This window comes from Aedes albopictus, chromosome 3, assembly GCF_035046485.1.
Source record: "Aedes albopictus strain Foshan chromosome 3, AalbF5, whole genome shotgun sequence".
Lineage (NCBI taxonomy): Eukaryota > Metazoa > Arthropoda > Insecta > Diptera > Culicidae > Aedes > Aedes albopictus.
Genome location: NC_085138.1, coordinates 279,273,958 through 279,301,735, shown reverse-complemented (window position 1 = coordinate 279,301,735; position 27,778 = coordinate 279,273,958). Strand labels below are relative to the sequence as shown.

General features: G+C 37.5%; 2 protein-coding genes across 9 annotated transcripts in view; both read left to right on the top strand.

Moving 5' to 3' along the window:
* LOC109420362 (protein Fe65 homolog) overlaps window positions 1-27,778 on the top strand; it is a 408,519-nt gene that overhangs the window by 187,722 nt on the left and 193,019 nt on the right. For all 8 annotated transcript variants that reach the window (XM_062860991.1, XM_062860996.1, XM_062860992.1 and 5 more), the window contains exon 3: window positions 4,429-4,483. The gene's annotated coding sequence lies outside the window, so the exon portion shown is untranslated. The remainder of the gene's footprint in view (window positions 1-4,428; window positions 4,484-27,778) is intronic.
* Window positions 8,936-12,353, top strand: LOC109405403 (uncharacterized). The gene is given in 3 exon segments (XM_062857944.1): window positions 8,936-10,005; window positions 10,169-10,250; window positions 10,253-12,353. Coding segments are annotated over 3 exon segments (2,241 nt in total). The 3' UTR covers window positions 11,342-12,353.

The following is a 27,778-nucleotide window of genomic DNA, read 5'->3' as shown; positions in this document are numbered from 1 at the left end:
TTGTAGGTTTCAAGACTTTACCTTTTCAAGCAACTTTGCGTATTTTGTTTTTTCAAAATTAACCTAGACTAACATTTAAAAAGAGTCAAAGTTCTTTAACCGTTTTTTTTTCACAAAAAATAACTCGAATATGATAAGATGTACAAAAAAGTGATGTATGGGTGACATTTAGAGAATTGTTCAAGCTTTCATGAAAAAATATTTTAAAAATTCTAAACACATTTTTACACGCTAAAAAATATATTTTTAAAATTAAAAGTCAATTTACAGAAAATGCCCACTTTTTTATGTTCTGAAATTTTTTTTCAAGAAAGTCAATATTGTTGCCTAACTTTCCTCCATACATCACAAGATGGCACTTTTAAGGAAAAAAAGTTTTTCTAACAAAAACTTTTTCATGTTAGTTTTTTTAGAGTGTTGCGCATTAGCCGTTTTTTTCACAAAAAATATAACTCGAATATGATAAGTTGTACAAAAAAGTGATGTATGGGGGGCTTTTAGGGAATTGTCCAATCTTTCAAGAAAACATATTTAAAAAATATAAAAAAATGTTTTACACGCTAAAAAATATCTTTTCAAAATTAATAGTCAATTTACAGAAAAAGCCCACTTTTTTATGTTTTGAATTTTTTTCCCAAGAAAGACAATATAGTTGCCTAACTTTCCTCCATACATCACAAGATGGGCACTTTTAAGGAAAAATAATTTTTCTAAAAAAAACTTTTTCATTTTATTTTTTTTTTGCGTGTTGTGCATTAACTCGTACAGTAATGTATCCAGAATCCTAATGACAATCCATTAAAACTTAATGGGCTCAACTACTTTTTTAATATCTTAACGTGCTTGACATTGAAAACGTGCTTGATATTGGAAAGGGTTCAAGACAAATTTGCTTTTAGGGTTTTATATCAATGAAAACGCTTGTGTATTGATGAAATATGTACATATGTATATTTGTATTCAATTATTTTCTTTTCTACAATATATACATCCTTCTTTTATACATCCTATTGTAACGTTTTTTGAATATTAGATCTTTAGTCTATCTGAAACAAAGTAAACTTTTTTGGATTATCTTTTGAATTCGAAAACTTCTTCACTTCAATTTGATTTTCAGAAATTGGCACAAATGAATTAAATTTTTGTGTACCAGGTATTGTTTTTACGTGACTGTATGTGTATAGTTCTTCAAGTTCATCCGTCATTTTTGCATATTGTTCATTTGAAATAAAGCAGAAATTCAATTTTGTTATATGTATATCTGACTGTTTAACTGCCCAGTCATACAGTTCTCGAGAAGTTGTGATTGTGTTTCCATAATCTCGAGCAAGACTTGCTCGTTTTGCCATTCGCTTGAAAGTACCTCCAACAGCGTCACATGAACCTTTGCCATGTGAAGTTGCGAAGAAGTGCCATTCTGCTTCCAATCCATAATTGGACCGAAAACTGCACAAACTGGCAAATTTTTTTTTGTTCTTATAATGAGCTGCTGCTCCATCTGACATGAAAGTAATTTTTGAGAAATCAATCGATTGTTTAATGAAATCCAGCAGTTTTGATATAAATAACTGAACTGCTGTTGTATCGTGTGTAAGTACTTCAGATATTATTATAAAGCTCAAGTTTTCCAACTTATTTTCTTTTCTGTAGTACACTTCAAAGGGGTAAATGGTAGCTTGAGAATTATTCCAATGGTAACCTTGAGCTGAATTTTGAATGATAAATGAATAATTTTCTGAAAAGTCACAAATTGTTAATACTTCACCCTGTTTAAGAGATTCTTTTTTATCCCGCAAAATTGAGGATTGTTCTTTATAAATGAAATCATGAGTTATAAGCTTATCAACTTGTTCTACAAAATACGGAACAAACTCGTCTATAGTCTTAGTAATAGTTTCCAAATTGCATCGATCAGTGGTTAGCCATTGTTGAAATAAAACCGATTCTTTATCATTCGCTTCTAATAATGATGTTAGTTCACTGGTTCTAGGCACACAATAATACAATTTCAGCAAACAGAATGCTGTTTTAAGCATTCAGATATCAAAACAAGCTGAGAAACAGGTTCTATTCCAGTTGGGATGTAACGCCAAGAAAAAGAAGGCACCCAATCAAACAAAGTTGTAATGCCCATTGAGTGTTATTAAATGGGTATAAGGATTCTTGATACATCCTGTACGAGTTAATGCGCAACACGCTAAAAAAAATAACATGAAAAAGTTTTTGTTAGAAAAACTTTTTTTCCTTAAAAGTGCCCATTTTGTGATGTATGGAGGAAAGTTAGGCAACAATATTGACTTTCTTGGAAAAAAAATTCAAAACATAAAAAAGTGGGCATTTTCTGTAAATTGACTTTTAATTTTAAAAATATATTTTTTAGCGTGTAAAAATGCATTTAGAATTTTTAAAATATTTTTTCATGAAAGCTTGGACAATTCTCTAAAAGTCCCCCATACAACACTTTTCTATAGGTCTTGTCATTTTTGAGTTACATCGATTTTAAAAAATTCTTCGAAAAAGAGTAAGGCCCTCTTCAAATGTTACTCTAGGAAATTTTCGAAAATTTAAGTATGCAAAGTTGCTTATAAAAACCTAGTCTTTATGCCCACCAAGTTTCATTCGATTCTGAGAGGGTGTTGCCAACCACTGGTCGAGTTGGCGCGAAATTCGTCAATTATCGTTTAACCCTTGCTGGCCCCATGTGCAAACTTAGTTTTTTTAAATAGCGTAAAAAATGAAATCGTGTTATAAAATTCTGAACTGGTGTTTCTTGTAACCACGTTACATTTCCCCCTTACCCGACAAAAAATGTATTTAAATATATATATTTTTTTCAAATAATTAAGTTTAGTTTTGAGCAGAACCAAAAGAAAACAGAATTATACTCTTACCTCCTCGTAATCCAAATGCGACTTCATAGCTTATTGTTTTGAACTATACAATAAGCAGAAGTAAAATCTTCGCTAACAAGGAATTCACTATTACGTTGAACATATATACTAGACACTATACTTGTTTTTTTTTTTTTATATATATTACATCTATTGATATTATTTACGGTAACACTTTTCGATTATTCACAGAACCAAAATCGTCTTTTTCTTTACGGATCACTCACATCACACTTGCTTCCCTTCCTATTCTTCTCGTTTTCAACAAATAATCCACCATCGTGAATCGAAGCAGATTACTATCCGCAACAAACAAAACCAAACGAATAAAGGAAATTTAACCATACAGCGTAGCGAAATGCGCCGAACTAGAACTCTTGGTTCCTTATTTCAGATAACCATCCGAAAAGGTACTCAAAAACCAATCTGAATAACCATCCTTAAATTCCTCCTCATTCTATTCAAAACTACACTACCTAACAAAGATCCGGTATCACGTTCAACGACGGTACTCTCATCAACTTACAGCTTCTCTCTCGTCACTCAACGTCTCTCAAGGTTCCCTTTTCCTGCGTACTCTGTGCTGTCAGTCAGTCTGTCGAATCGTCGCGTATCGATATGGTTGCGGTTCGTCGCGGAATATTCGAAAGTGTGAAATATAGTGAAAAAGTATAGAAATAACTTACTTAGTTTACTTAGCTAAACTTGATGGACTATGGAGCGAACTTCGAGAGGTCATAGATATTTAACTAGTATCGAAATTATGTTAGGCTGATTTGGTTCTATTTCTTTTCAGTGAACTGGCGACCACAGGTAGAAGAAAATGGATACGAAAAATGGTGCTGAGCTGTGCGGAGTATCGGAGGTCAATGACTCCAAGGAAGAATTTAGCAAATTTTGTTGGGGATGTAGCAAATTTTGTTATGACTTTCTGACCCAGTGACGAAGAACCGTTACAGCCTTACAAAACATGTTGTTAAAAAGGTATATTTTTTTTCTCTTTTTTGTTTACATATGTTACATACGGTGTTTGGTAAAGTTAGGCTTGATTTACTTTTTTATGCCGAATAACAAATTCGCGGCATGCAAATTTCTGAATGTTTCACGCACACTGTTTCCTTTTTGTGTCAACTAACAAAATTTGGACAAGTGAACTTCCGAATCTTCGTCACACACTGCCGCATGTATGCCGCTTGAAAACTTGTGACCATTAACTTTATGCCATCGAATCTTCGGCGGAGTAATGCCCAACAGCTAACCTATTCAGCGTGGTTTGTGTTTTTGTAATGAATATTTTGTTCATAAAACTAGTTATACATTAAACCTACTAGCTCTTTACAGATATCAAAGAATGTACTTGGAATAAATTAAAACAAAAATATAAACATAGTTCTTATAATATTATTTTCTCGCAATGCATAGATGTGCTTCTGGAACAGTCTAGATATATTAGATTTCTCGAACCATGTGTTTGCCATCGAACATAAGTGTCGCCATTCTCGTAAATAATTTGATTTTTTTTCTTTTTCTTTTATAGGAATGAAATTCGATCCAATGTTATCGAACGTTTTTTGACGAATACCTGGTAGATGGTAAGTACTGATAGTAACTTATAGAATACTTTGTAGAGCTAGTTTAGTGTTAAACTGGTAAACGTGTTTAACCAAATTGACCCAAACATTGCAATTAAAGCCGTACACGATGCTTCGTACGGCAAATGATGAGCAGATATTTAGATTGAAAAAATGCAACGGTTTCAACTGAAACAACTCTATAGGGGTCAAACTTCGAAATATTATTGACCTTAGAAGCCTGAGTACAAATAATGGTGGGCATTAAAAAAATGAAAAGCGTTCCAAATGTATACGCATTTTTGTGTTCTCACTCTCAAGGGCGACTTCTTGCTTTCCTCTTGTAACACGGTCTACTTTGCAAAAAGTCCAATTGTTACCGTAATATTCCCGGCCAATGATTATGTTGTACGTGGAAATATACATTTTTTTTTTATTTCCCTCCGAAGTACAAGATATCGTCCGTCGTAATCATATCGTCAGAAACCAGTAGGCTGCAGCAGTTATTGCAAAACCCAGCAGGAAGGAAACAGCAGCTCGAGCGGGAAACTCCGAAACAAAAACGGTGTGAAAAGTGGAAATTACTGCCTACGCTTATTCGTGGTCGCGAGCACGTCTATATTATGGTTGTTTAAGAAAAGTTCCCGGAAAAAAAGGCATCCATGGTGCTGGGAGGAGGGTGTGGTTGCAGACTTTTCGGTGGCAGGAAATAAAAATCCGCAATAAAACAGAAAAATATCGCATTCTCGCCTGCTTTGGAGTGGGGGTTTGGAGGTGCGATTCTGGCCTTCCATAGCAGACGGTATCAATTCGTGAGTTTTTTTTTCTCACGCTGGTCAAACCACAACATTTAATGGAGGGCAGCGGAACATAAATGTCCGCAACCTCAGGTATAGGAACGGTTCGCCGCAGTTGGAATTTATAGGTGGATTATGTTAAAGGTGCCCTTTTAGGGAGATGTGTGAGGAATATCGGCCTTTTTGGCTTCAACTGTGACGTTCTGTTTATCCAAGAAGAACAGAGTCTTCTCAGTGCTAATCTTTAATTCAAATTCCACCGAACATGTTTAACATGGTATCATTACAGAAACCCACATGCAAAAAAGGTGAGATTATTTCCATGATATTTCATATCTATAAAACATATCTGAAGCATTGATTTATAACAAAACTGTGAAAAAGAAAAACTATTTTAAATCCAAAACAGATTTCTGGTGGACCCACCAAATGCCATAACGTCTTCAAACATCATATCACTTTAATAATACTGCTCTTTTTTTGGATCCGAACTGTTATCTACATAACCATATGAAATTTTATTGACTGCACTGGGATATTGGCTTACTTCGTTCCTATGATTTCTCAAAGGACTAGCAGTTGCGATATGCTCCAAGTCGCTCAAATCTGCTGAGTTGACTTGTTCCGATGAAGCAAAAACAAAACCGACAAACGGGAATGGAGAATTCTTATCTTTCCATAGGAAGATAGCTTGCTCTGTAACTCGCTGTTTGGCAAACGGATCCATCTGACTCAATTTTATGATTATTTTTGTGGAAATCAAAAGAATCAAGTTCCGCAGATTTGTTAGCCGTGTGTATAGCGGAATTCTGTGCCTTGGGTGCTACTGCGGAGGGTATAAATTCTACTCGCTAGGGGCGGTAATTGATTTATATTGGCACGAAAATGAAGATTGATTACACCGAAGTTGGACTGAATGATTTGATTTGCTCCGAAGGTTGAGGTACGGATGCAGCGGTTTTATTACCAATCGCGAAAACTGGGTAATGGGGAGGTTCGTTTTCTATGACACACCCAGCATCATCTGAGGTGAGAATGAAGATGTTTTTTTTATGATTGTTTCAAACCGTGGGTATCGATTTGGGTTGATTATTGTTACGTTACCAGTTTGGGATGCTTATTTACACATATTTATTTTATTTATCTCTGGTTAGATACGCAGATCACATTTCTAGATAATGCATAGAACGATAACTTTAGAATTCTAATATGAGTAATTCTTTTTGAGACTGGTTCTTATTTTACACTTTGTCTTATGTGCAATCAAATGCAAAACACACCATCCCCCCCCCCCCCCTTAACAAATGTTTCATGTTAAAAAAATATCACGAAACTTAGTTCTAATTTAAATTTCATCTTATTTGTTTAACGAATGTTATGAAAAACCAATAATAGCAAGAAAACATAGGCACCGTTCGCTTTCAGTCACTCACTAATAAATCTTGTAATAATATTGAATTGGTTTCATTTGAATAATAGTCAATAATGATATTTAGAGAACCCTGCAGGAGTTTCTTCTGAAATTATTCCAAAAGTTAATTCTGGAATTGCCCAAAAAGTTTCTTTTGAGATTCACATTTTTGAGAATTCCTCTCTTTTTAAATCCCTCCCGCCCTTCCTTCTGGGATTTCTCCAAGAATTTCCCTTAGAATTCCCCCTGCTTGTATTCCTTCAGAGATCCCTCAAAGAATTACTTCCGGAGTTTGAATTAGCATTTCTCCTGGAAATCCTTGTAAGACTCTACAAATAACTCCTTCTGAGATTCTTCCAGAAATTTGTTCTAGATTTCTCCAAAAGTATCACCTGGAATTCATCACGAAATTTCTTTTTGGATTTTTCTATGATTTATTTTCAAGATTCCTCCAGGAGTTTCGTCAGCGAATCCTTCTGGGATTCCTCCAGTTCCTTTTGAATGTTTTCAGAAGTTAGTTGTTAGACTACTGATTTTCTCTGAAACGTCGCGTCTGATGACCATTGTTTGTTGTTACTTTTTAAATGTATTTCACTTTGCAAGCATACTAGCATTTAGCGATCTTTTTCAATGGAAGAATGTTTTGCTTGGCTACGATAGGACATAGGACTTCGCCGCGGTAGAACTTAGCAGCTACCGCAGGGTGGATTTCTTTCTAAAAATCCGCAATACACAATACATCATTCTTTACGCAGGATTTTCTCAGTTGCAGCTGTTGCGTCCGATAACTGCATGTGTTTGAAAAAAGATAATGTAAATTATTAATGTTTGATGCAATATTTTTTTTGATTCACTGGAAAATGATAATGCAAGTAAAAATGTAATTAATTACGAAGTACTTTTTTTTAATGGGCTTAGTAGAAAGCTACGTAGCATCTCATAAACCCTTACCCCCCTATCATCACACTTCGTCACAATATCACAAATGCCCTCCCCCCCAAAAAGCTACGTCACTCATGGATGATCCCTTACTGGAAAGTTTATACAAACCAACCCCTCAAAATAAAATGATGTTTTATTTTAGTAAATAATAAAAACAATAAAGCTAAAATTTGCAGTCATAAAAAATTTTGTCGGCTATCTTTATTAAATTTGGCCGCCATCTGCAGTTTTTAGAGAAAAACTATATTATTTCCTCACAATGCTCGCAACCAGAGAAAAGAATTTTCAAACAGAAGAGGCACAAAACAAGCAACAATGAAGTCGTGGCGATTTCTCTCTATCACAATTGATAACAGATAATGATATGATCTTGAAAATTTGTGTTGGAGGCAAAACGGAAGCTGAATTTGTTGCGTACGTTTCAACTCGTGAATAATCGATTATTACTAACCCCAAAATCAAGCGTGTTTGATGGTAGATCTTCAATTGCGTTGCAGTGTTTACCAACTCTAAGTCACCGCACGAAAATCGCAAAACAAGGCTTGGAAATCTCTAATCGATCTTTGTCCTATTTTTTTTTCTCTTTGGGACAAACTTATGTCGCATTGGGTGGATTGTCACAAAAAAAATGCAAATTTTCTCAGCTTCGTGGCCGTGTCGTTTAGGCGTATTCTTTATAGTCCATTTTACGAGCCGATTTTATGAATGAATTTTGACAGGAGGTAGTGTCCAATAACCCGTAAAAACCAATATCATCATCAACATTTGTTACCGCTGGGAACACTGCAAGTGCATTGGGCGGTACAGAGCTTCTAGCGATGACAAGAGCTGACAGCGCTTTGCTCTTGGCAGAGGCTAAATTGTAGATAGATAAGAAAAGAAGGATGAAAGAAGGGAACACATAGTGATTCTACCTATCAAATTGATTATTCTACTTAAAACTAGTTTGTTTGTTTATTCTACTTAACAGTAAGTCATGCAATTATTCAATACTCGAGAAACTATAGTGCTAATTATTATGAATTACTTACAGTGTCTAAAAGATGTGAATTTCCTATAATCTACACTCATGCAATGTTAAACCTATCTAGAATATGAAATGTTAGCTACTTGGGAAGGTGAAATCTCAGTGAAATACGTTAAAGCACCGAAAGTGTAAGTAAATGAAATATTGTATTCTGAATTGCTAATAATAAATATCAATTTGCAGTTTAAAGCTGCACCTAACCGCAAACTTGGCGGCGACTTTGTTGTGCTGCTAACAACCCGGTAACCCACTGGATTTCGTGACCCTTTCCCCGCTAACAATCTTTAAAACTTTCGATGGCAAACTTACCACCGTTGCCGAAAGTAGCATCAACGGGAAGCAGCGATCCTCAACCGCGCCCCGAATCATATAACAACCGGCCATGCACAGGTCGCGGTTGTTCGTCAGTGAATAGCAGTTCACTAAGCAGAGCATCCGCTCGTCTTGCCCTACGACTAAGGCAAATAAATGAAGAGCGCGCAATTCAGCAGCGCGAAATTGAGATGGAAAGGCGCGCTTTTGCCTTTGAGCGCAAAGTCCTGAATGAAAAATATAGATTGCTGGAGCAGCAGATTCAAAGGAAGTCAACCTTCAAAGAACCTTCAGCCGATGGTATTCAGTTATCAACTTCACCGCATACAGCGGACAATTCAACGATACCGAAGAAATTAAAAATTCCTTCAATACAATCGATAGGAATTGAATCTTTAACAGATCGGTTAAAATCGCTTGGGACTCAGCAGCGTATTTCAAGCGCGTTTCCCAAAGCAGATTCGATGACGCAAAATATGAGCGCAAGTAGCAGTGTCAGATGTAATATGGAAAACTTCATCGCTCGTGCACCTTATGGAACACCATCAAACTCCGAGTTCAACTATGAAGATACAGCCGTCCGATCTCATCAGCCATGCCACGGTACTGTTCAGCACCAGAGACAAGTGTGTATTTCGAGCCAAGGATCAAGTTGTGTGAGGAAGTTCTCACAAAATACCCGCAGAAACAGCATTACTAACACCAAGGATTTGCGAACAACCAGGAAGATCAAACCTATATTTTGTCAGGGTCAGCAACGTATAGTGATAAAATTACCATTATTGCAACTACATCAGTACGTTAAATCGCACATGGAATGCTCCATAGTGTGCGTACAGAAGGAACTCACCGTTATAGAGCGAGCGCAAAACGATTATAGATCGGCATTGAGTGAGACACGAGTATGTCGTATTCCTTCGTACCTGGACACCGGCCAGAAGCTAAAGAATCGAACTCAGAGTAGAATGAAGAACGTCGAGACAAAATCCTCTCTGTTTAGTACAAAGAAGACTGACCTATTGATAGCGGTGATGCACGGGAGCAGTATGTTGTGGTACGTTTTTGTCGAATGTCAGAACGCGATGATCACTCGACTGCTATCGAATGCACCTCTGTCAAACCTCGTTAAACTGTCGATATTACGTGCGCTGCCTGTATACACGACCGCGGAGCAGCTATGTGGTCAACAAAAGCTATACACTATGATTTCAACGCAGCACGGTTCCGACTACGCCAGAGCAGAACAAATCATCGTCTTCGTCGTTGCTGTCCTTGTCGTCGACGTTGGAATCTCCCGCGGTAGTCGAAAAAAGGAAATTTGTAAATTCTTCAAAATGGGCATCTACCGCTATGGGTCGGTCTGTTCGAATACACACGTCGCCCCTGCTACGGAACAGACACAATCCGGTCTATCCTTTGCAGCCGATTCAGGACCCAGTTTCACCATTGATCCTCTCAAACGGATCAACGCATCGGAATTTGTTTTTAAGTTCAATCAATGGCAATCCCCTACTGGTTCGGTTGAGGTACAACAGACAGAACAGATGTTACCAGAAGAACGACTGGTATCACTGGATTTGTCCGAGGAAGGTGTGGTAGCTGATGACGAAGCGGAAGAAGAAGATGCCATCGCAGCTGCTGGAATGCCCTATGCGGTCGTTATCACAATAAGCGTGGGAATGATCGGAATCCACGTCGATTCGGTGCTATGCCCATACTTCGAGAGTAGGGGCGTCTGCATGATGGACACGTGTCCGTATGTGGCAATATACAAGCGGTGCGACAAATTTTGTCTGAACGCGCTCGACAAGGAACACCAAGGGCTGCACGACGTCGAGTGTATCAAACAGCACGAGCTGGACATGCAGCAGTCGTTCACCATCCATCGATCCAAGGACAAAATCTGCGACATCTATTTGAAGGTAGTCATGGAGAAGCTGTGCCGCGAGCAACGATTCGGAATCCTACCCAACTTCAGTAACATTTTCTACCTGAAGTGCATCTGGACGTTGCGACAGGCGAAACACTCCAAGAACAATATTAAACTGGGCTGTCGTACGTGTCGCATCCCGTCGCACTTTGTGTGTCTCAGTATCGTGTGGGTGGGGAGTCGCGAGGAGAAGGATGAGCCGATCAATGACAATATGATGGCCTGCAACATTACCCACTGCAAGCACTTTAAGCAGGATTCAAGCAAGTGTCTGTTCGGGAACAAGTGCTTTTACGTGCTGGTCGATGTGGGTGGTCCGTCACGACAGACCGACAACCGACTGCAGATCAGCCATCTACAAGAATTTTTCCGCAATGTGCTGTACCAGCGAGAGCTCCTGATCGACTTCGTATTGTCCATATTATCCGACAGCGACGACTCAGCGATGTCTGAACTGTAAGCGATATGTGAGGAATTGTGGAAAGCAGAGTAACGTCAACGAACCATCGGCTTCGGCAACTTGCAAGTTAGTTGGTATATCATTAGGTAAAACTGGATCCACCAGTATAGAAACTAGTGACCAGTGTTACGGGGGGGAGTATGTTACCGCTGGGAACACTGCAAGTGCATTGGGCGGTACAGAGCTTCTAGCGATGACAAGAGCTGACAGCGCTTTGCTCTTGGCAGAGGCTAAATTGTAGATAGATAAGAAAAGAAGGATGAAAGAAGGGAACACATAGTGATTCTACCTATCAAATTGATTATTCTACTTAAAACTAGTTTGTTTGTTTATTCTACTTAACAGTAAGTCATGCAATTATTCAATACTCGAGAAACTATAGTGCTAATTATTATGAATTACTTACAGTGTCTAAAAGATGTGAATTTCCTATAATCTACACTCATGCAATGTTAAACCTATCTAGAATATGAAATGTTAGCTACTTGGGAAGGTGAAATCTCAGTGAAATACGTTAAAGCACCGAAAGTGTAAGTAAATGAAATATTGTATTCTGAATTGCTAATAATAAATATCAATTTGCAGTTTAAAGCTGCACCTAACCGCAAACTTGGCGGCGACTTTGTTGTGCTGCTAACAACCCGGTAACCCACTGGATTTCGTGACCCTTTCCCCGCTAACAACATTGTTGTCACTTCGTAAAATGGCTCATTACACCAATAAAGCTAGCCATGAAAATGTTTGACACTTCTGAGGTCATTTTGACAGACCACACACATGCATGAAAAAGACGGATCATATATTCTACTTTATCGATCTTGTTGCCTTCTTTTTCATGCTCATGTGACATCTGTCAAAATGACCTGTGAATTGTCAGTCATTTTGAGGTTAGGTTCGTTGGTGTAATAAAAAATTGTGAGTGCCACGGAGTGAGGGTTCGATTCCCGCTCCAGTCGGAGGAAACTTTTCGTCAAACGGAAAATCCTTCATTGGTCCACTGGGTGTTCCTTGCTGTCCGTTGCCTAATGTTAGTGATTGTTCAGTCTGTTCAACCTCTGGTTGAAGACGGTGTAGTGTCTTTAAAAAAAAATAAAAAAAAATACAAAACATTTTTTTCCACCAAATTCAAAAAAATATATTTTGAAGTGAATTAGGCCGATGCAAATATTTCATTTGTTTTATGTCACCCCCCTTCAAAAATACCAAAATATTGAAGGGGTGAAAAAAAAAAACATGGCGGCCCATGCCACCATTTTCAATAGAAAAAATGTTTTCAAGCAACAATTTTTCAATAGTTGAAAAATATTTTTTCAATATTGACCATTATTTTAAAATTTTCAATAGTTTTTTTTTCGTTTTTATTTTTTTGTTCCTTATTTATTTTTGTCCCCCCCCTCGTACCTGATTGGAGGTCTCGGACATAAAATAAAAATAATATTTGCATCGGCCTTACATAAGCTATATTCTGTGAAATTTACAAGATGTCAGTTTTTTCCGTTACTAAATTATGACCAGCTTCCAAATTTTTTTTTTGGGATTTTTTCCGGACTTCGTAAATAGTTTTTTAGACTTTCCCAGTCGATTTTCCTCAACAGTGGAACATTTTATGGAAAACAATTGTCATTATGTATTTTGTTTTATAAATATCCAACTTATTTCGTGTACTAGAGTATTCCAGAACAAAATCTATCAAAAATTCAACTTTTCAAGGTTTTTTTTCGGATTACAAATGTGATATTGCTTTTTTCACTGAAAATTCTCCTTGCTTCGCTGAACAACATGACGTTTTCTTCCAGCGAAGGCTTACGCGATACAGAAAATCGCTAAATTTTACACTAACACTGAAGAAAATCTGTCAACAATAACTCAATACACATGCATTTTCAGCGAAAAGATCTATTTGCGTGACAACAATCCACTCCCATGACTACCGGGCGGCCGCCGTCAAATATCAGGATTGCCAACTGTCCGGCGACTGCTGTCAGTTTTCTTTGTCGCCGAATCTGGCGCTGGGTCTTCGGCGTGGAAACCCAAAGGTGGGAATACAATTTTGGGGTTTGCGCGCAATAACTACATATGTTTCCTTTAATATTTAAATGATGTGAAAATTTATTCTCACATTTTTACTCATACCTTTTGACGCAGTGGGTGGATTTTCAAAATCAAAACTATTTTATGAAGAGGATTAGTTGTGCTATCATATGCATACATGAAGGTTTTATTATGATCAGGGAATGAAATTATCGATCACGATCGCGATAGTAGAAAACTCTCCCACACGCATTATCGGCGAAAAAAGACGTGCTATAAGTTCAGACCCGGGTTTCTCTCGAGAATGTGTTTTCGCTCGTTCCGCAGCGCCGAAAATCGATTATCATCAGCAATGAAAAGTTGACTGGTTTGCTTTCTGCTCTTTGTTCGCCTTTCTGTAGTCCCGTCGTCACCGTCGTAGCTTTTATGTATAAAATTTCTGTCCTCTCTCGAGCAGCTTGTGTAGTCAAGTGGTTATGGTGCGCGCTCATATACGTTTTTGTGGAGGGTCTAGGTTCGAATCCCGAATTAGCGGCAAATTTTTGTTATTTGCCTTCTGATAATTATCGCGATAAGTTTGCGGGCGATAAAGTTGGATAGCGAAAATGATCAGAGCGATTTCCAGTTTTCGGCTATCTTTGATCGGGGATAAACAGCAACGACCGATAAACATTTCTCACAGGAAAAGTAAAAACAGTAAAAATCGGTTGCTCGAAAAACGCCGTTTTTCGTCTCAATTTGCTAATAATTTCATTCCCTTATTATGATAGAACATTTTGGAGATATAGCTGCAAATGTAGTGTACACCTCTTGTTTTGCACTCGATTTCTGGTAATACTTTAAAAAGACAATTACACCGTCTTCGACCTTGCGGCCTCTACAGACTGAACATTACAAACATTCGACAACGGACAACACATATTACAACACCCAGTGGCCCAGTGGAGAATTTTCCGTTTGACGAAAAGTTTTCCCCGACTGGAGCGGGAATCGAACCCACACTCCTAGGCTTACGAGACACCTAAACGACTGACGCCGCTAACCGCTCGGCCACGAAGCCCACTATGTAAATGTTTTATATTTTATTGAAAAATGCCCAGAATTTCTTGATTGGGTTGTAAATGTTAGGTGGAAATGATGTATGCCCTTGTACAGCTGTAACATATATCTGCAGGTTATCAGAAACATCCACAAGTTTTGAGCTTAGTTTACTGAATACAAATAAATAATTTAGTTTTTTTTTAAATCGCTTGAACTTTATTCGTTACACTTAAAGATATATTTTAAAACTTGGAATGATGGTGGTCATGGGCACCATGGTGCTCTAGGCCGACGATGTTTTAATCAACATATAACGCTCTGGAGTTTTGATTGTAAGGCCTCTACTTGTAATAGGATACTAAACTTCATTAAATCCATACTTGTAAATTTGAGTATGCGAGGTTGACTCCACATCAATGACGATTGCTTAGGCCATCCAAATCATTCTGGAGTTAAGGCCTTTATATTTACACTCGTAACAATGCATCGGGTCATAGAAGATCAGTTGAATCATTCAAAAGTTGAGATATGTGCTTTTAATTTGGAATGGTCTATTAATAGAGGTGCACAAATATCAGAATTTACCCATTTGAGTCGTCTCTCTCAGAACACGTTTTGTTCGTGTGCCCGCGTTTTCGCTCAATGCGTGACCGCATGCTTGCCACATGCGGAAAGGACACTTCTCGGAGAAAGTTTTCCAGAGCGTCAGGGATATCTGAGGTCACCTAGAATATTACGTGTTTAAGGCGTTTATATCTACACTCGGAACAAAGCATCGTGCACTCCCAAAACTTAGAACAGTGTATTTTAGTAGACATAAATGATTAGTACATATAACCGCATATGAACTTAGATTTCCGTTAGATAACTCATTTTGATTTATCAAGACTGTGTAGCCGTCAAATCCCTGTTGCACAGAATACAGTCGATTCTCCCCCATCAGTTGGTAAAAAAAATATCAGAGAATTCGCCTGCTGTAGAGTGAGCATCGCCCACGAATTCCTTCATGTATTCCTTCAGAAGTTCTTTCTGAATTCCTCCATAAAATCCTTCTGATTTTTCTACGAAAGTTCTTCCTCCTAGTGTTTTTTTCTGAGATTCGTGCAGAAGCTTTTTCTTGAATTCCTCCAGGAGTGTCTTCAGAGATTGATCTAAGTTCCTACTTGTAACATCCATTAAAAGTTGCTTTGGAGGCATTCTTTAGTGGTAAGTAAAGAAGACGACTGAGGACGTTTGTGGTCAAACATAAACTGAATCTTTATTTCGTTTTCCTTTACATTGGTGCGTAACCCTCTAATCGCATGAGAACCCTCTCAGAGGGTTCGCCGATTTTACCGAACACAAGAACTCCTTCCTGCTTAAGTTGATTTTTACAAAAATCTATAGATACAGATCAATTAAAGTATTTCAGAAAATTCATAACAAAAATATCCGTTTAAGTGAAAATCGAAATTTCAATCGTTAATCGAAAATCGTTAATTCGAACCTAACTAAAATTAGCATATTGTAATCAAAGATTTTTTATATTCCTTTTTATAACCTTTTTCTGGAGCATTCTCTTGTCTGGCAAATCACACACATTATACGATCATCTGGAGCCAGAAGTACCATCTTCGTAGGCCCTCATCCTCCATGAAGCTCATTCACATTCCTCATCCGCTTCAAGCTTGTGTTTGCGTAAATCCTTCCTTGCTGGTAATGCTGACGTAGTCCTACGCCAACACAGGTCCAAATGTTGGGTGCATCTGACTGCACTTGGCTCGGCGACAACAAACATCTGCAACTGCATATTCAGAAACACCATCTCGGTTTGTCATCTTCTGATGTTGGCGAACTCGTCGATAATTCCTTCGTGATCTAACTATGCCACGGTGTTGTAGGCTGCATAATACGCCCTTGTCTCTTCTTCCACAAACTACACAAATGCACTCCATAGCAATAAAATTGATCACAAAATTGCAATAACCATAAATAAAAAGCAGGCTTAATCAAGTTTCTTAAAATTTGGAGCTCTGTTTATCCCAAAAAGCGATGTTCGTTTGCTCAAAACAAAACCATCAAGCAATGACAATGGAATGCATGGTTACCATTGTTGGTCACAGTTGACTTCAACTACTGGCTATCAGCACAGTTTTACCGTATTGATGAAATAAAAATGGTCATGAAAAAAAAAAACGCATCCAAAAGATATCCAAATGAAAAACAATAATGAAAACACAAAAAAAACGTATTGATGCAAAAATGGTGTGCCTGTCACAAAAAAAATACAGCATAAATTTAGCCAAAAACTATTATTCACATCCTGTCACTATGAATAAAAAATAAATTTTAAAAATCGCTGCGCATCATTGATATTTTTTTTATGCACTAAAGTTTGCAGGCGTTTATCGCAAAAAAAAAAAATGTACGCAAAGAACACAATTTCACTGTCGCAGTTAATCACCTTTCACTACAAAAAATCACGCCAAAAGCTATAAAATTCTGGGGTCGTGATAAAAATAAAGCGGAGAAAAAGATTCAAAAATCCACTATCTCGCACTTAAAACTCAGTTACTACCGAAAAGGGAAAAAATCGCGCCATTACAACAGAACAAAATAAAACGGTGAGAAGCAGGCAAAAGGAAAATGCATTTACACAAAAAGAATCACTAGCGATTCAAAATGGCCTGTTCTTAAATGTGTTCTACTTGATAATCTTAGCAAATCAAAGTGAAAATTGTGTATTTTAGCAGCGTAAATACAAATGTGTCAGGGAAAAATAAACTGTCGATTTGAATCAACCTCCTGACCGCCTAAAAATATTGTAAAAACACACACACAAAAGGGTGCCACCGTGCAAAGTACGTTATACCGTACACCTTATGACAAAAATTAGCAAACACCATCATACAAAAATTACAGGAAAAATATGGGCACAAAATTGAAAAAAAAAAAAAAACACTACGCAAACTAGCACTCATTTCTTAAATGAAAAAGTTTCACTAAAAATAGGCTATTGTGTTTGAAAAATATGCCATAGCACAATGGGTATGAAAAAAAAAACTCAAACACAAATTCTCGCCACACAAAGAAAAAAAAAAGCACAAAATTGTTCTTCACACTAGTTGCACAAAATAAAGCACGCTATCCAAACGAATAAAAAATAAAAATTTGGTGACCAAGCCACATTTTGATGGCAAAATTTTATCCTCGTACGCCACTGTAACATCCATTAAAAGTTGCTTTGGAGGCATTCTTTAGTGGTAAGTAAAGAAGACGACTGAGGACGTTTGTGGTCAAACATAAACTGAATCTTTATTTCGTTTTCCTTTACATTGGTGCGTAACTCTCTAATCGCATGAGAACCCTCTCAGAGGGTTCGCCGATTTTACCGAACACAAGACTACTGAAATTACTCCAGCAGTTTCTTCTAGTGTTCCTTAAGGAACTAATTCTGGGAATTCTCAAGAAATTTCTACTTGGATTCGTCAAACAGTTCCTCTAAGAATTTCCTTTTTTGAGAATTCCTCTAGCAGTTCCTTCTGGGAATTCTTCAAAAGTTTCTTCTGTGATTTTTTAAGGAGATCTTTTTTAGATTCCTCAAAGAGTTCTTGTAGTCTTTCTTGAATTACTCCAGTAGCTGCTTCAAGAATTCCCTCAAAGGTTCCTTTACGGATACCTCCTGGAGTTCCTTCTGGGATTCCTTCAAGATTTCTCAAGATTAACTAGGAGTTGCTTATATTTATTTCATGTAGTCAATCACATTATTATTTCATTTCTATTTGCGATTTGATGAAAATAGTTTTTTTAGTTGTGATTTCGTCATTGTGAAATCTATCGTTTCTCAAAATTTAAGTTGTCATTATTTGGATGATGGGACCTAATTTAGATTCGGTTCACTGGTTTCGCAAATGCCTATGACAGTTCAAAAATTAGTCGTCTAAGTTTTACGAGACAATTCGTTCTAGTTCAGTCGAGTCCAAATTTGTACCAATGATGCACATTGAATAGGTTGACAAACAGTCAAAATTTTAGAATTTTTGATCCATTCTATGAAAACTTGCAGCTTGTTAAACTTTTTTGTAAAATACTTGCCTTATTTTTCTTCAAATTGTCCGATTTGTTCCATTTTCCCCTATCCAACAAAGGGGTGGAAATCAGCTGCTGCCAGCTTGTGCCGGGTCATCATACGTCGGTCGGTCGGTCAGTCGCCGTGGTGGGGGCGCAAGAAAGTTGTAACCGGCTCCAACAATCACAGCAAATCGAATTTCCTCAAGGTAATTGACGCCGCAGTGGTGGTGTGGCGTCTCTATGTCTGTAATCGATCGGGTGGGTGCTTTACTAGTAGTGTTTACTATGCATGGGTGGTATGTGATTGTTCATGTATGACTCAACAAGCAACAATAACATGAATAAACTCAGCGAAAGTTGTGGGCACCATCGTATGGATGCAAAAATGACATCAGATACTAAGCGAAGTGAAGACTTACATGGGTAGCTAGCACTTTCGCTGCATCAGCAGTCCAAGCTTATTTACTGCTGCTTTTATTTTAAATTAACTAAAAGCTGAAACCATGCCAACAACGATCTGAGATGAAGCCAAAAAAACGGAAGAAAATTGGATCGGTCAGTCACCGTAATTGTCATTACAAGTTAGAGGTAGCCATAAGCTAGGGTGACATCATTTGGACCAACAATCAAAATACGGGGTCAGCAATTTCGCACCACATAACTCAGTGCGCACTTTTGTTCTTTCGACCTTCGACCTGTCGTTTCGGCGTTTTGTTTGGATTTATCCAAGTCTATCCAAGGGCGTAGCCAGCTTTTCGGCCAGGGGGGGGGGCGAGCACCCTTACACTGAAAACCACTTTGCAGTAATAAGGAGTTCAAATACTTCATCATTTAAATAAAAATAAAAGTCAAGTATGAAATATGGGTGATTAACAGGAATGGTTCAATGGAAGAATCATATATGATTATAATCCTGAGGAATTCCTCAAGATATTGCTTCAGGAATTTCTTAACAAATGCCATCATGAATTTGAATTTATCCAGCAGTTTCTCCAGAAATTTCTTTAATATTTTTCCAGGTTATTTTAATGTAGATATTCCAGCAGAAATTACCTTCGGAAAACTTGCAGTAATTCCGTTGGGAATACCTTCAAAAATTTCTTCAATAATTCCTCCAGAAGTTTTATTACGAGTTTCACCATGCATTCTTTTGAGAATTTCTTCAGTAATTCTTTACAAATATCATTCTTAATTCCACCAGAAATCCGTTTGAGAAGCTCCAGAAAATACTTTAAGAATTTCTCCGGGAATTCTTTCAAAAAATCCAATCAAACTAAGATTCCTTTCCTTGAGGAATACCCTAAGAAATTTTTGGAGAAATTTCTTCGAAAAATCCTTTAATGAATTCCTTCGGAAATACCGGAAAAAATTCTTTGACAATTTCTAAAGGAATTCCTTTGGAAATTTCTGGAGGAATATCTTTGGAAGTTGCTAGAGGAATGCATTCGGAATTTTTTAAAGGAATCAATTCAAAAATAATTTAAGGAATTTATTTCTAAAATCCTTGAGGAATTCCACCGGAAATTCCTTGACAAATTCTTCAGAAATTTCTTGAGGAATTCCTTCATTTCTAAAGCTTCTTGAGAAATTCCATAAAACATTCCTTCGAGAGTTCTTCTATGATTTCCTTTAGAAGATTCTTCGGGAATTCCTTGAGGAATTTCTTTGAAATAGATTTAGAATATTCCTTGAGGAACTCCTTCGGAGTTTTCGTGAGGAATTCTTCCGAAAATTCCTTGAGGAATACCTTCAAAAATTCTTGGAGGAATTCATCCGGAAATTTCTGTGAGAATTCCTTCCCAAATTCCTGAAGCAATTCTTTCGAAAATATTGAAAAAAAGTCTCATGAGATATCCCTTCTAAAATTCCATAAGGAATTTCTTTAAATATCTTTCAAAACTTCCTTGAAAAAATATTTCGGAAATTCCTGAAGAAATGCTTTTTGTGATTTTTTTATTTCCTAGAGGAACTCATTCGGAAATTCTTCGAAGAATTCTTTTAAAAATGCCTTGATAAGGAAAATTCAGAAATTGTTAAAGGAGTTCGTTTGGAAATTTTTTTGACATATGTCTGAAATGTCTTATGAAATACCTTCGGAAATTTCGTGAGAAATTGTTTGATAAGTTCGTTGAGGTTTTTTTTCGGTTTTTTTTATAAATCTTTAAGAAATTTCTCAAGGAATTCCAGCGAAAGATCCTTGAGAAGTTTCTTCGGAAATGCCTCAAGAAATTCCTTCAAAAATGTGTTGCGGAACTCCTACGAAAACTTGAGAAACTTCTTCAAACATTCCTTCAGAAACTCGTTTGGGGATTATGTGAGAAAATCCTAAAGATTTTTTTTGAGGACAACCGTCAAAAAATTTTGGAGGAATTCATTCGGAAATTTTTGGAGGTATTTCAAGGCAAATCCATAAGATTTTTTTTGGAAATTCCGGGAGGGATTTCTTTGGAAATTCGTAAAGGAATTCCTTCGGAAATTCAGGAGAAAAGCCCTTGAAAATTCCAGGAGAAATTCCTTTAAAAATTCCTGGAGGAATTCCTACGGAAATTCCTGGACAAACTTCTCCGGAAACTCATGGAGGAATTCTTCGGGAAAATCCTGGAGGAATTGCCTCGGAAGTTCTTGAAGGAATTCCTTCGAGAACTCGTGGAGGATTTCCTTCGGGAATTCCTGGAGGAATTTCTTCGGAAATTCCTGGAGTAATTCCTTCGGAAATACCTGGAGAAATTCCTTCCTGAAATTTGTGGAGGAATTCCTTCGGAAATTAATGGAGGAATTCCTTCAGAAAATCCTTGAGCGATTCCTTCGCAAAAGTCCTGGAGGAATTCCTTCTGAAATTTATGGAGGAACTCCTTCAAAAATTCGTGAAGGAAATCCTGGAGAAATTCTTTCGAAAATTCCTGCTGGAATTCCTTCGGACATTCATGAAGAAATTCCGGCAGGAAATCCTTTTAAAAATTCCAGGTGAAATTCCTTTGAAAATCCCTGGAGGAATTCCACCGGAAATTACTGCAAGAATTCCCTCGGTAATTCCAGGAGGAATTCCTTCGGAAATTGCTGGAAGATTTCCTTCGGAAATTCCTGAAGGAATTCCTTCTGAAATTTATGAAGGAATTCCTTCGGAAATTCCAGGAGGAATTCCTTCGGAAATTGCAGAAGGAATTTCTTTGATAATTCCTGGAGGATCTCCTTCGGAAATTTCTGGAGGATTTCCTCCGGAAATTTCTGAAGAAATTCATCCGGAAATTCATGGAGGAATTTCTCAGGAAATTCCTGGAGGAATTCCTTTGAAAATTCGAGGAGGAATTTCTTCAGAAATTCTTGAATGAATTCTTTCGGAAAATTTCTGGACAAATTCCTTCGGAAATTCATGGAGGAACTCCTTCGGAAAATGTTTTGCTAAATTGCTGTGGGAATTCCTTCGGAAATTCATAGAGGAATTCCTTCGGTATTTCCTGGAGGAATTCCTCCGGTAATTCCTCGAGGAATTTCTTCGGGAATTTGTGGAGGGATTCCGCCGGAAAATTTCTGGAAGAATTCCTTTGGAAAATTCTTTAGAAATTCCTTCGCAAAATTCTTGGAGGAATTCATTCGGAATTCCTTCGGACATTCATGGAGGAATTCCTTCGGAAATTTCAGGAGGACATCCTTTAAAAATTCCAAGAGGAATTCCTTTGAAAATTCTTAGAAGAATTTCTTCGGCAATTGTTGGAGGAATTCCTCCGGAACTTCCAAGAGGAAATCCTTTGAAAATTCCTGGAAGAATTCCTTCGGAAATTCCTAGAGTAATTCCTCCAGAAATTTGTGGAGGAATTTTTCCGAAATTTCCTGGAGGAATTTCTCCGGAAGTTCCTGGAGGATTTCCCTCGGAAATTCCTGGAGAAATTGCCACGGAAATTCCTGAAGGAATTCTCTCGGAAATATATAGAGGATTTCATTCGGAAAATCCTGGTGGAATTCATAGGCGAAGCTACTGGGAGTGCCGAGGGTGCCAGGCACCCCTAGAATTTTTATGCATTGCTGTGAAATATGGGGCGATGAATTATGAATGGATGAACTAATGAATATTTGTTCGTAGTGCACCCCCTGGCAAAAATCCTTAGTTTCGCCCATGGTGGAATTACATCGGAAATTCATGGAGAAATTCTTTTGGAAATTTCCAAAGGAATTTCTCCAGGAATTTCCGATAGAATTTCTCCTGGAATTTCTGAATGAATTCTTCCTGGAATTTCCAAAAAAAAAATCCTTCAGGAATTTCCAAAGGAGTTTCTCCAGGAATTTCCAATGGAATTCCTCCGGGAATTTTTAAAAAAATTTCTCCAAGAATTTCCGAAGGAATTCCTCCAGGAATTTTCGAAATAATTGCTCCACTAATTTCAGAAGGAATGCATCCAAGAGATTCCGGAGGGATTTCTCCAGGAATTTCCGAAGAAATTCCCCTAAGAATTTCCGAAAGAATTCCTGCAGGAATTTCCAAAGGAATTCCTCCATGACTCTTCAAACGAATTCGTCCAGCAATTTCCGAAGGAATTCCTCCCGGAATTTCCGAAATAATTCCTCCAGGAATTTTTGAAGGAATTCCTAACGGAATTTGTAAAGGAACTCCTCCATGAATTTTCGGGGGAATTCCTCTTGGAATTTCCAAAAATAAAATCCAAAAAGACTTTCCGAAAAAAAATCTTCAGGAATTTCTGAGGGAATTTTTGAAGGAATTCCTCCAGGAATTTCCGAAAGAATATTCCAGCAATTTCCGAAGGAATTCCTCCTGGAATTTCCAAAGAAGCATTCCTCTAAGAAGTTCAGAATGATTTTTTCCAGGAATGTCCTAAGGAATTCATCCAAGGATTTTCTCAGGAATTTCTCTATAGATTTCTGAAAGATTTCCTCCAGAAATTTCCAGTGGTATTCATCCAAGATTTTTCGAGGGAACTCCCCAAGGAATTTCCGAAGGAATTCCTTCAGGAATTTCCGAAGGAATTCTTCCAGGAATTTGCGAAGGGATTCCTCCAAGAATTTTGGGAGGAATTCCTTCTGGATTTTTTTAAGGAATTCCTCCAGGATTTTTTGAAGGAATTGCTTCAGGAATTTCCGAAGCAATTCCTCCCGGAATTTCCGAAAGAATTCCTCCTGGAAATCCTAAAGAAATTCCTTCTGGAATTTCCGAATAAATTCCTCCAGGAATTTCCAAAGGAATTCATCCAGAAATTTCCGAAGGAATTCCTTACGGAATTTCTGAAAGAATTCCTCCAGAAATTTCCGAAAGTATTCATCCAAGATTTTTCGAAGGACCTCGCCAAGGAATTTTCGATGGAATTCCTACAGTAATTTCCGAACGAAGTCCTTCAGGAATTTCCAATAGAATTTCCTCAGTAATTTCCGAAGGAATTCTTCCAGGATTTTGCGAAAGGATTCCTCCAAGAATTTTTGAAGGAATTCCTCCAGGAATTTCCAATGGAATTCGTCCAGCAATTTCCGATGGAATTCCTTCAGGAATTTCCGAAAGAATTTCTCCAGGAATTCCTAAAGGTATTTCTTCTGGAATTTCCGAATGAATTCCTCCAGGAATTTCCAAAAGAATTCGTTCAGCAATTTCCGGAAGAATTCCTCCCGAAATTTCTTAAAGAATTCCTCAAGGAATTTTTTGAAGGAATTCCTAATGGAATTTCCGAAGGAATTCCTCCCGGAATTTCCGGAAGAATTCCTTCAGGATTTTCCGAAGGAAATCTGCTAGGAATTTCCGACGGCATTCCTCCAGGAATTTCCAAAAAAAATTCAAAAAGAATTTCCGAAAAAAATCCTCCAGGAATTCCTGAAGAAATTACTCCAGGAATTTCCGAAGGAATTCCTCCAGTAATTGCCAAAGAAATTATTGCAGGAATTTCCGAAGGAATTCCTCCTGGAATTTCCAATGAAATTCGTCCAGCAATTTCCGAAGGAATTCCTCCCGGAATTTCTAAAAGAATTCCTCCAGGAATTCCTAAAGGAATTCCTCCTGGAATTCCAAAGGAATTCGTCCAGCAATTTCCGAAGGAATTCCTCCAGTAATTGCCGAAGAAATTATTGCAGTAATCTCCGAAGGAATTCCTCCTGGAGTTTCCAATGAAGTTCGTCCAGCAATTTCCGAAGGAATTTCTCCCGGAATTTCCGAAAGAATTCCTCCAGAAATTCCTAAAGGAATTCCTCCTGGAATTCCAAAGGAATTCGTCCAGAAATTTCCGAAGGAATTCCTCCCGAAATTTCTGAAAGAATTCCTCCAGGAATTCCGCTAGGAATTTCCGAAGGAATTCCTGCAAGAATTTCCAAAAAAAAATCCAAAAAGTATTTCCGAAAATATTCCTCCACGACTTTCCGAAGGGATTCTCCAGGACTTTCCGAAAGAATACCTCCAGGAATTTTCAATGACATTCGTCCAGCAATTTCCGAAGGAATTCCTCCAGGAATTTCCAAAAGCATTACTCCAGAAAGTTTGGAATTATTTTGTCCAGGAATTTCGTAAGGAATTCACCTAAGGATTTCCTCACGAATTTCTCTATGGATTTCTGAAAGAATTCCTCCAGGAATCTCCGAAGGTATTCATCCAAGATTTTCCCAAGGAACTGCCCAAGGGATTTCCGAAAGAATCCCTCCAGGAATTTCCGAAGGAATTGCTCCAGGAATTTCTTCAGAAATTTCCGAAGGATTTCCTTCAGGAATTTCCGATGGAATTCTTCCAGGAATTTGCGAAGGGATTCCTCCAGGAATTTTGGATGGAATTCCTTCAGGAATTTCCAAAGGAATTCCTCCAGGTATTTCCGAAGGAATACCCTCAGGAATTTTCGAAAATATTCCTCCAAGAATTTCCGAAGGAATTCCTGCATACATTAAAAAAATACGAGGATGCAGGAGAATTTTATTTTTACTAGTCAAAAACGGCTCTGATCATCTAAGTTTTTCGGTTAAGTTAGAATATAGTTGCTCGGTCAGGGGGGGGGGGGGGGGGCACGGCCCCCCCTGCCCCCCCTTGGCTACGCCCTTGAGTCTATCCTAACCATGGGGTCAGCGAAAGGAATAATCCCCGTTGTAGCTCAAAATCAAAACACGTTCAAAACTGTTGATGATGAATATTGAGGCATTACACTGATCTTACTAATTTATTTGCTGTCTTCGCGTTGTGGTGTAATTTCGAACGGCTGCACACTAAAATTTTGATAAGCTTTTGCTAGTTTTATATGTTTTGCTTGAGTAATAACTTACGGTTATGACTAATTCACAACAGACCGTGCACATCCCAGATCTGTCAGAGTGCCCAAAAGTGTCAATTTCCCAAAAATGTCAAACTACGGCACATCCATTCGTAATTGAAGTGTGTGGTGCCCCGCTGATCCTAACTCTAGCTCTTGGGCCTTGACTGACGATAGCAAATGCGAGTGTCAATAATGCAATGTATGTGTTCATTGTTCAATATTGTCAATTTTATGCAATTTAGTTAGTAGTTGAAAAACAGAGCCACACTTACACAAGGAGTCAACAAGTTAATTGTTTGGGACACATCTTTAGTATTCGAGAGTTAGTGATCTTCTGTTTTTTTTTTACGCGAGAATGACGCTTCCCAAGTAACAATTATACTTTTGTGGCAATCCTGAAGTAATTTCTAAGATAGAATCATAAAACTTAGCAATAAAGCTCTTTGTTCTGCAAATCTGAGATAAAATAGGTATAAAACATCCATAAGACTAATCTGGCCCACTCTTCAGGAGATCTTCAAAGCTGCTTTTGAAGACTGCTTTGAAACTAGTTGTATTTATGTACATGCGCTGATGATTGATTATAAGAACTTCATGAAACTTTAACAAGAATATCTTGAGGCATGTTGATCTTTTAGCTGTCTTTCTCAAAAGTGTCAACAGTGCATAATAAATGAAATCTTTTACCTAAGCATTATGTAGATGCAAACAAGTTTTGTTTCATGGATGAAATATTAATTGAACTACGAATTAATATTCATCAAATTGAAATGACTAAAACATTTAAATTGCCTGCAGATCATTGATGACAGGGAATCGAAATTTCCCGTGCCATACCCACTTTTTCGTTGATATGCCACCCAAAACATACGAAAATTACAGAGCGCCTAGGAAATAATATCAATCATTAATATACGAAGGCATAAATTTCCTTTAAAAACAAAAGACTACGCCACTTTTTTAATTCTTTCTAAGCATGGCTGCCGTTCCAAGCGATCAAAACTCATGCAGCCGCCATCAATTGTTATTACCTTTAATCCAAACCCCCTCAAAACAATGATGGAACCAAGTCACCTTGCATGAACGCTACAGCCTTTATTGAAGATTGTTTTTACTAGTTATGATCTTAAGGCAGATTTGTTCGTCTTAAATTAAACTTACTCGTTTTATACAAGAGTAACAGCCTTTGACAATTGTTTGTTTACGTTTTCGATGCTAGAAAGTTGTCTCTGTACATTTCGCGGTGTTTCGCGTCAAGATGTGCCAATTCTATTTTGTTTCCCTGTATTTTTGCTATTAATAATGAAGTGCAACTTACTACAATTACACTATTTGGCATGAGCCTGAGCAGAGTCACAGTAAGTACCCATTTCATTTTCGATTCGCATAGCTATGGCCTGTGTGAGAAACTGGTTGAAGGCAGGACGACAGCAGCCAGCTACTCGCATTTTTGATTGGCCGTAAAATCATTATTTCGTTGACATGATTACTTTTTAGCACAAGAATGGCTAAATTATCAGTGAGCAAGCATGTTTATGTGTTTATATTTGCATAAGAATGCGGTTTTTCAACCAATTTGTTACATTCATTATTTGGATTGAAAAATAGTTCATTGTCCTTGTCATTATTTCGCATAGTTCTTGTTCCAGAGTAATGGCTCTAGCTCAAGAATAGAAGGCTTCAAGAAGTTTTTAAAGGAGGATTAGCCAGATGAAATGCACTTGAATAAACGAAGCATAAACTTTTAATAAAATATGTTGATGTTATGTGTTGAAAATAACTTCAAATACGCCTTAAAACTTATTATAAGATTTAATGCTCTTGTAAATTCGATTGTTTTATGCGCGAATTTCAAAATTAACTTGAAGACAACTTAAAAACCGCAAACGAACGAAGATTGTTTCTCTTGATAAAAACAACTATAAATGTTCCATGAATTGGTCATGCTGTGATAAAGCTTCCATAAAAATAATCAAATCTAAAAGGAATTAAAATTGTTACTTGGGTTGCTACGTTAGATTGCAGATCAATGCTGGGAATGGGGATGACAATGGTGATGCAATTCGCTTGCCCAAGTCAGACCGTGATATTG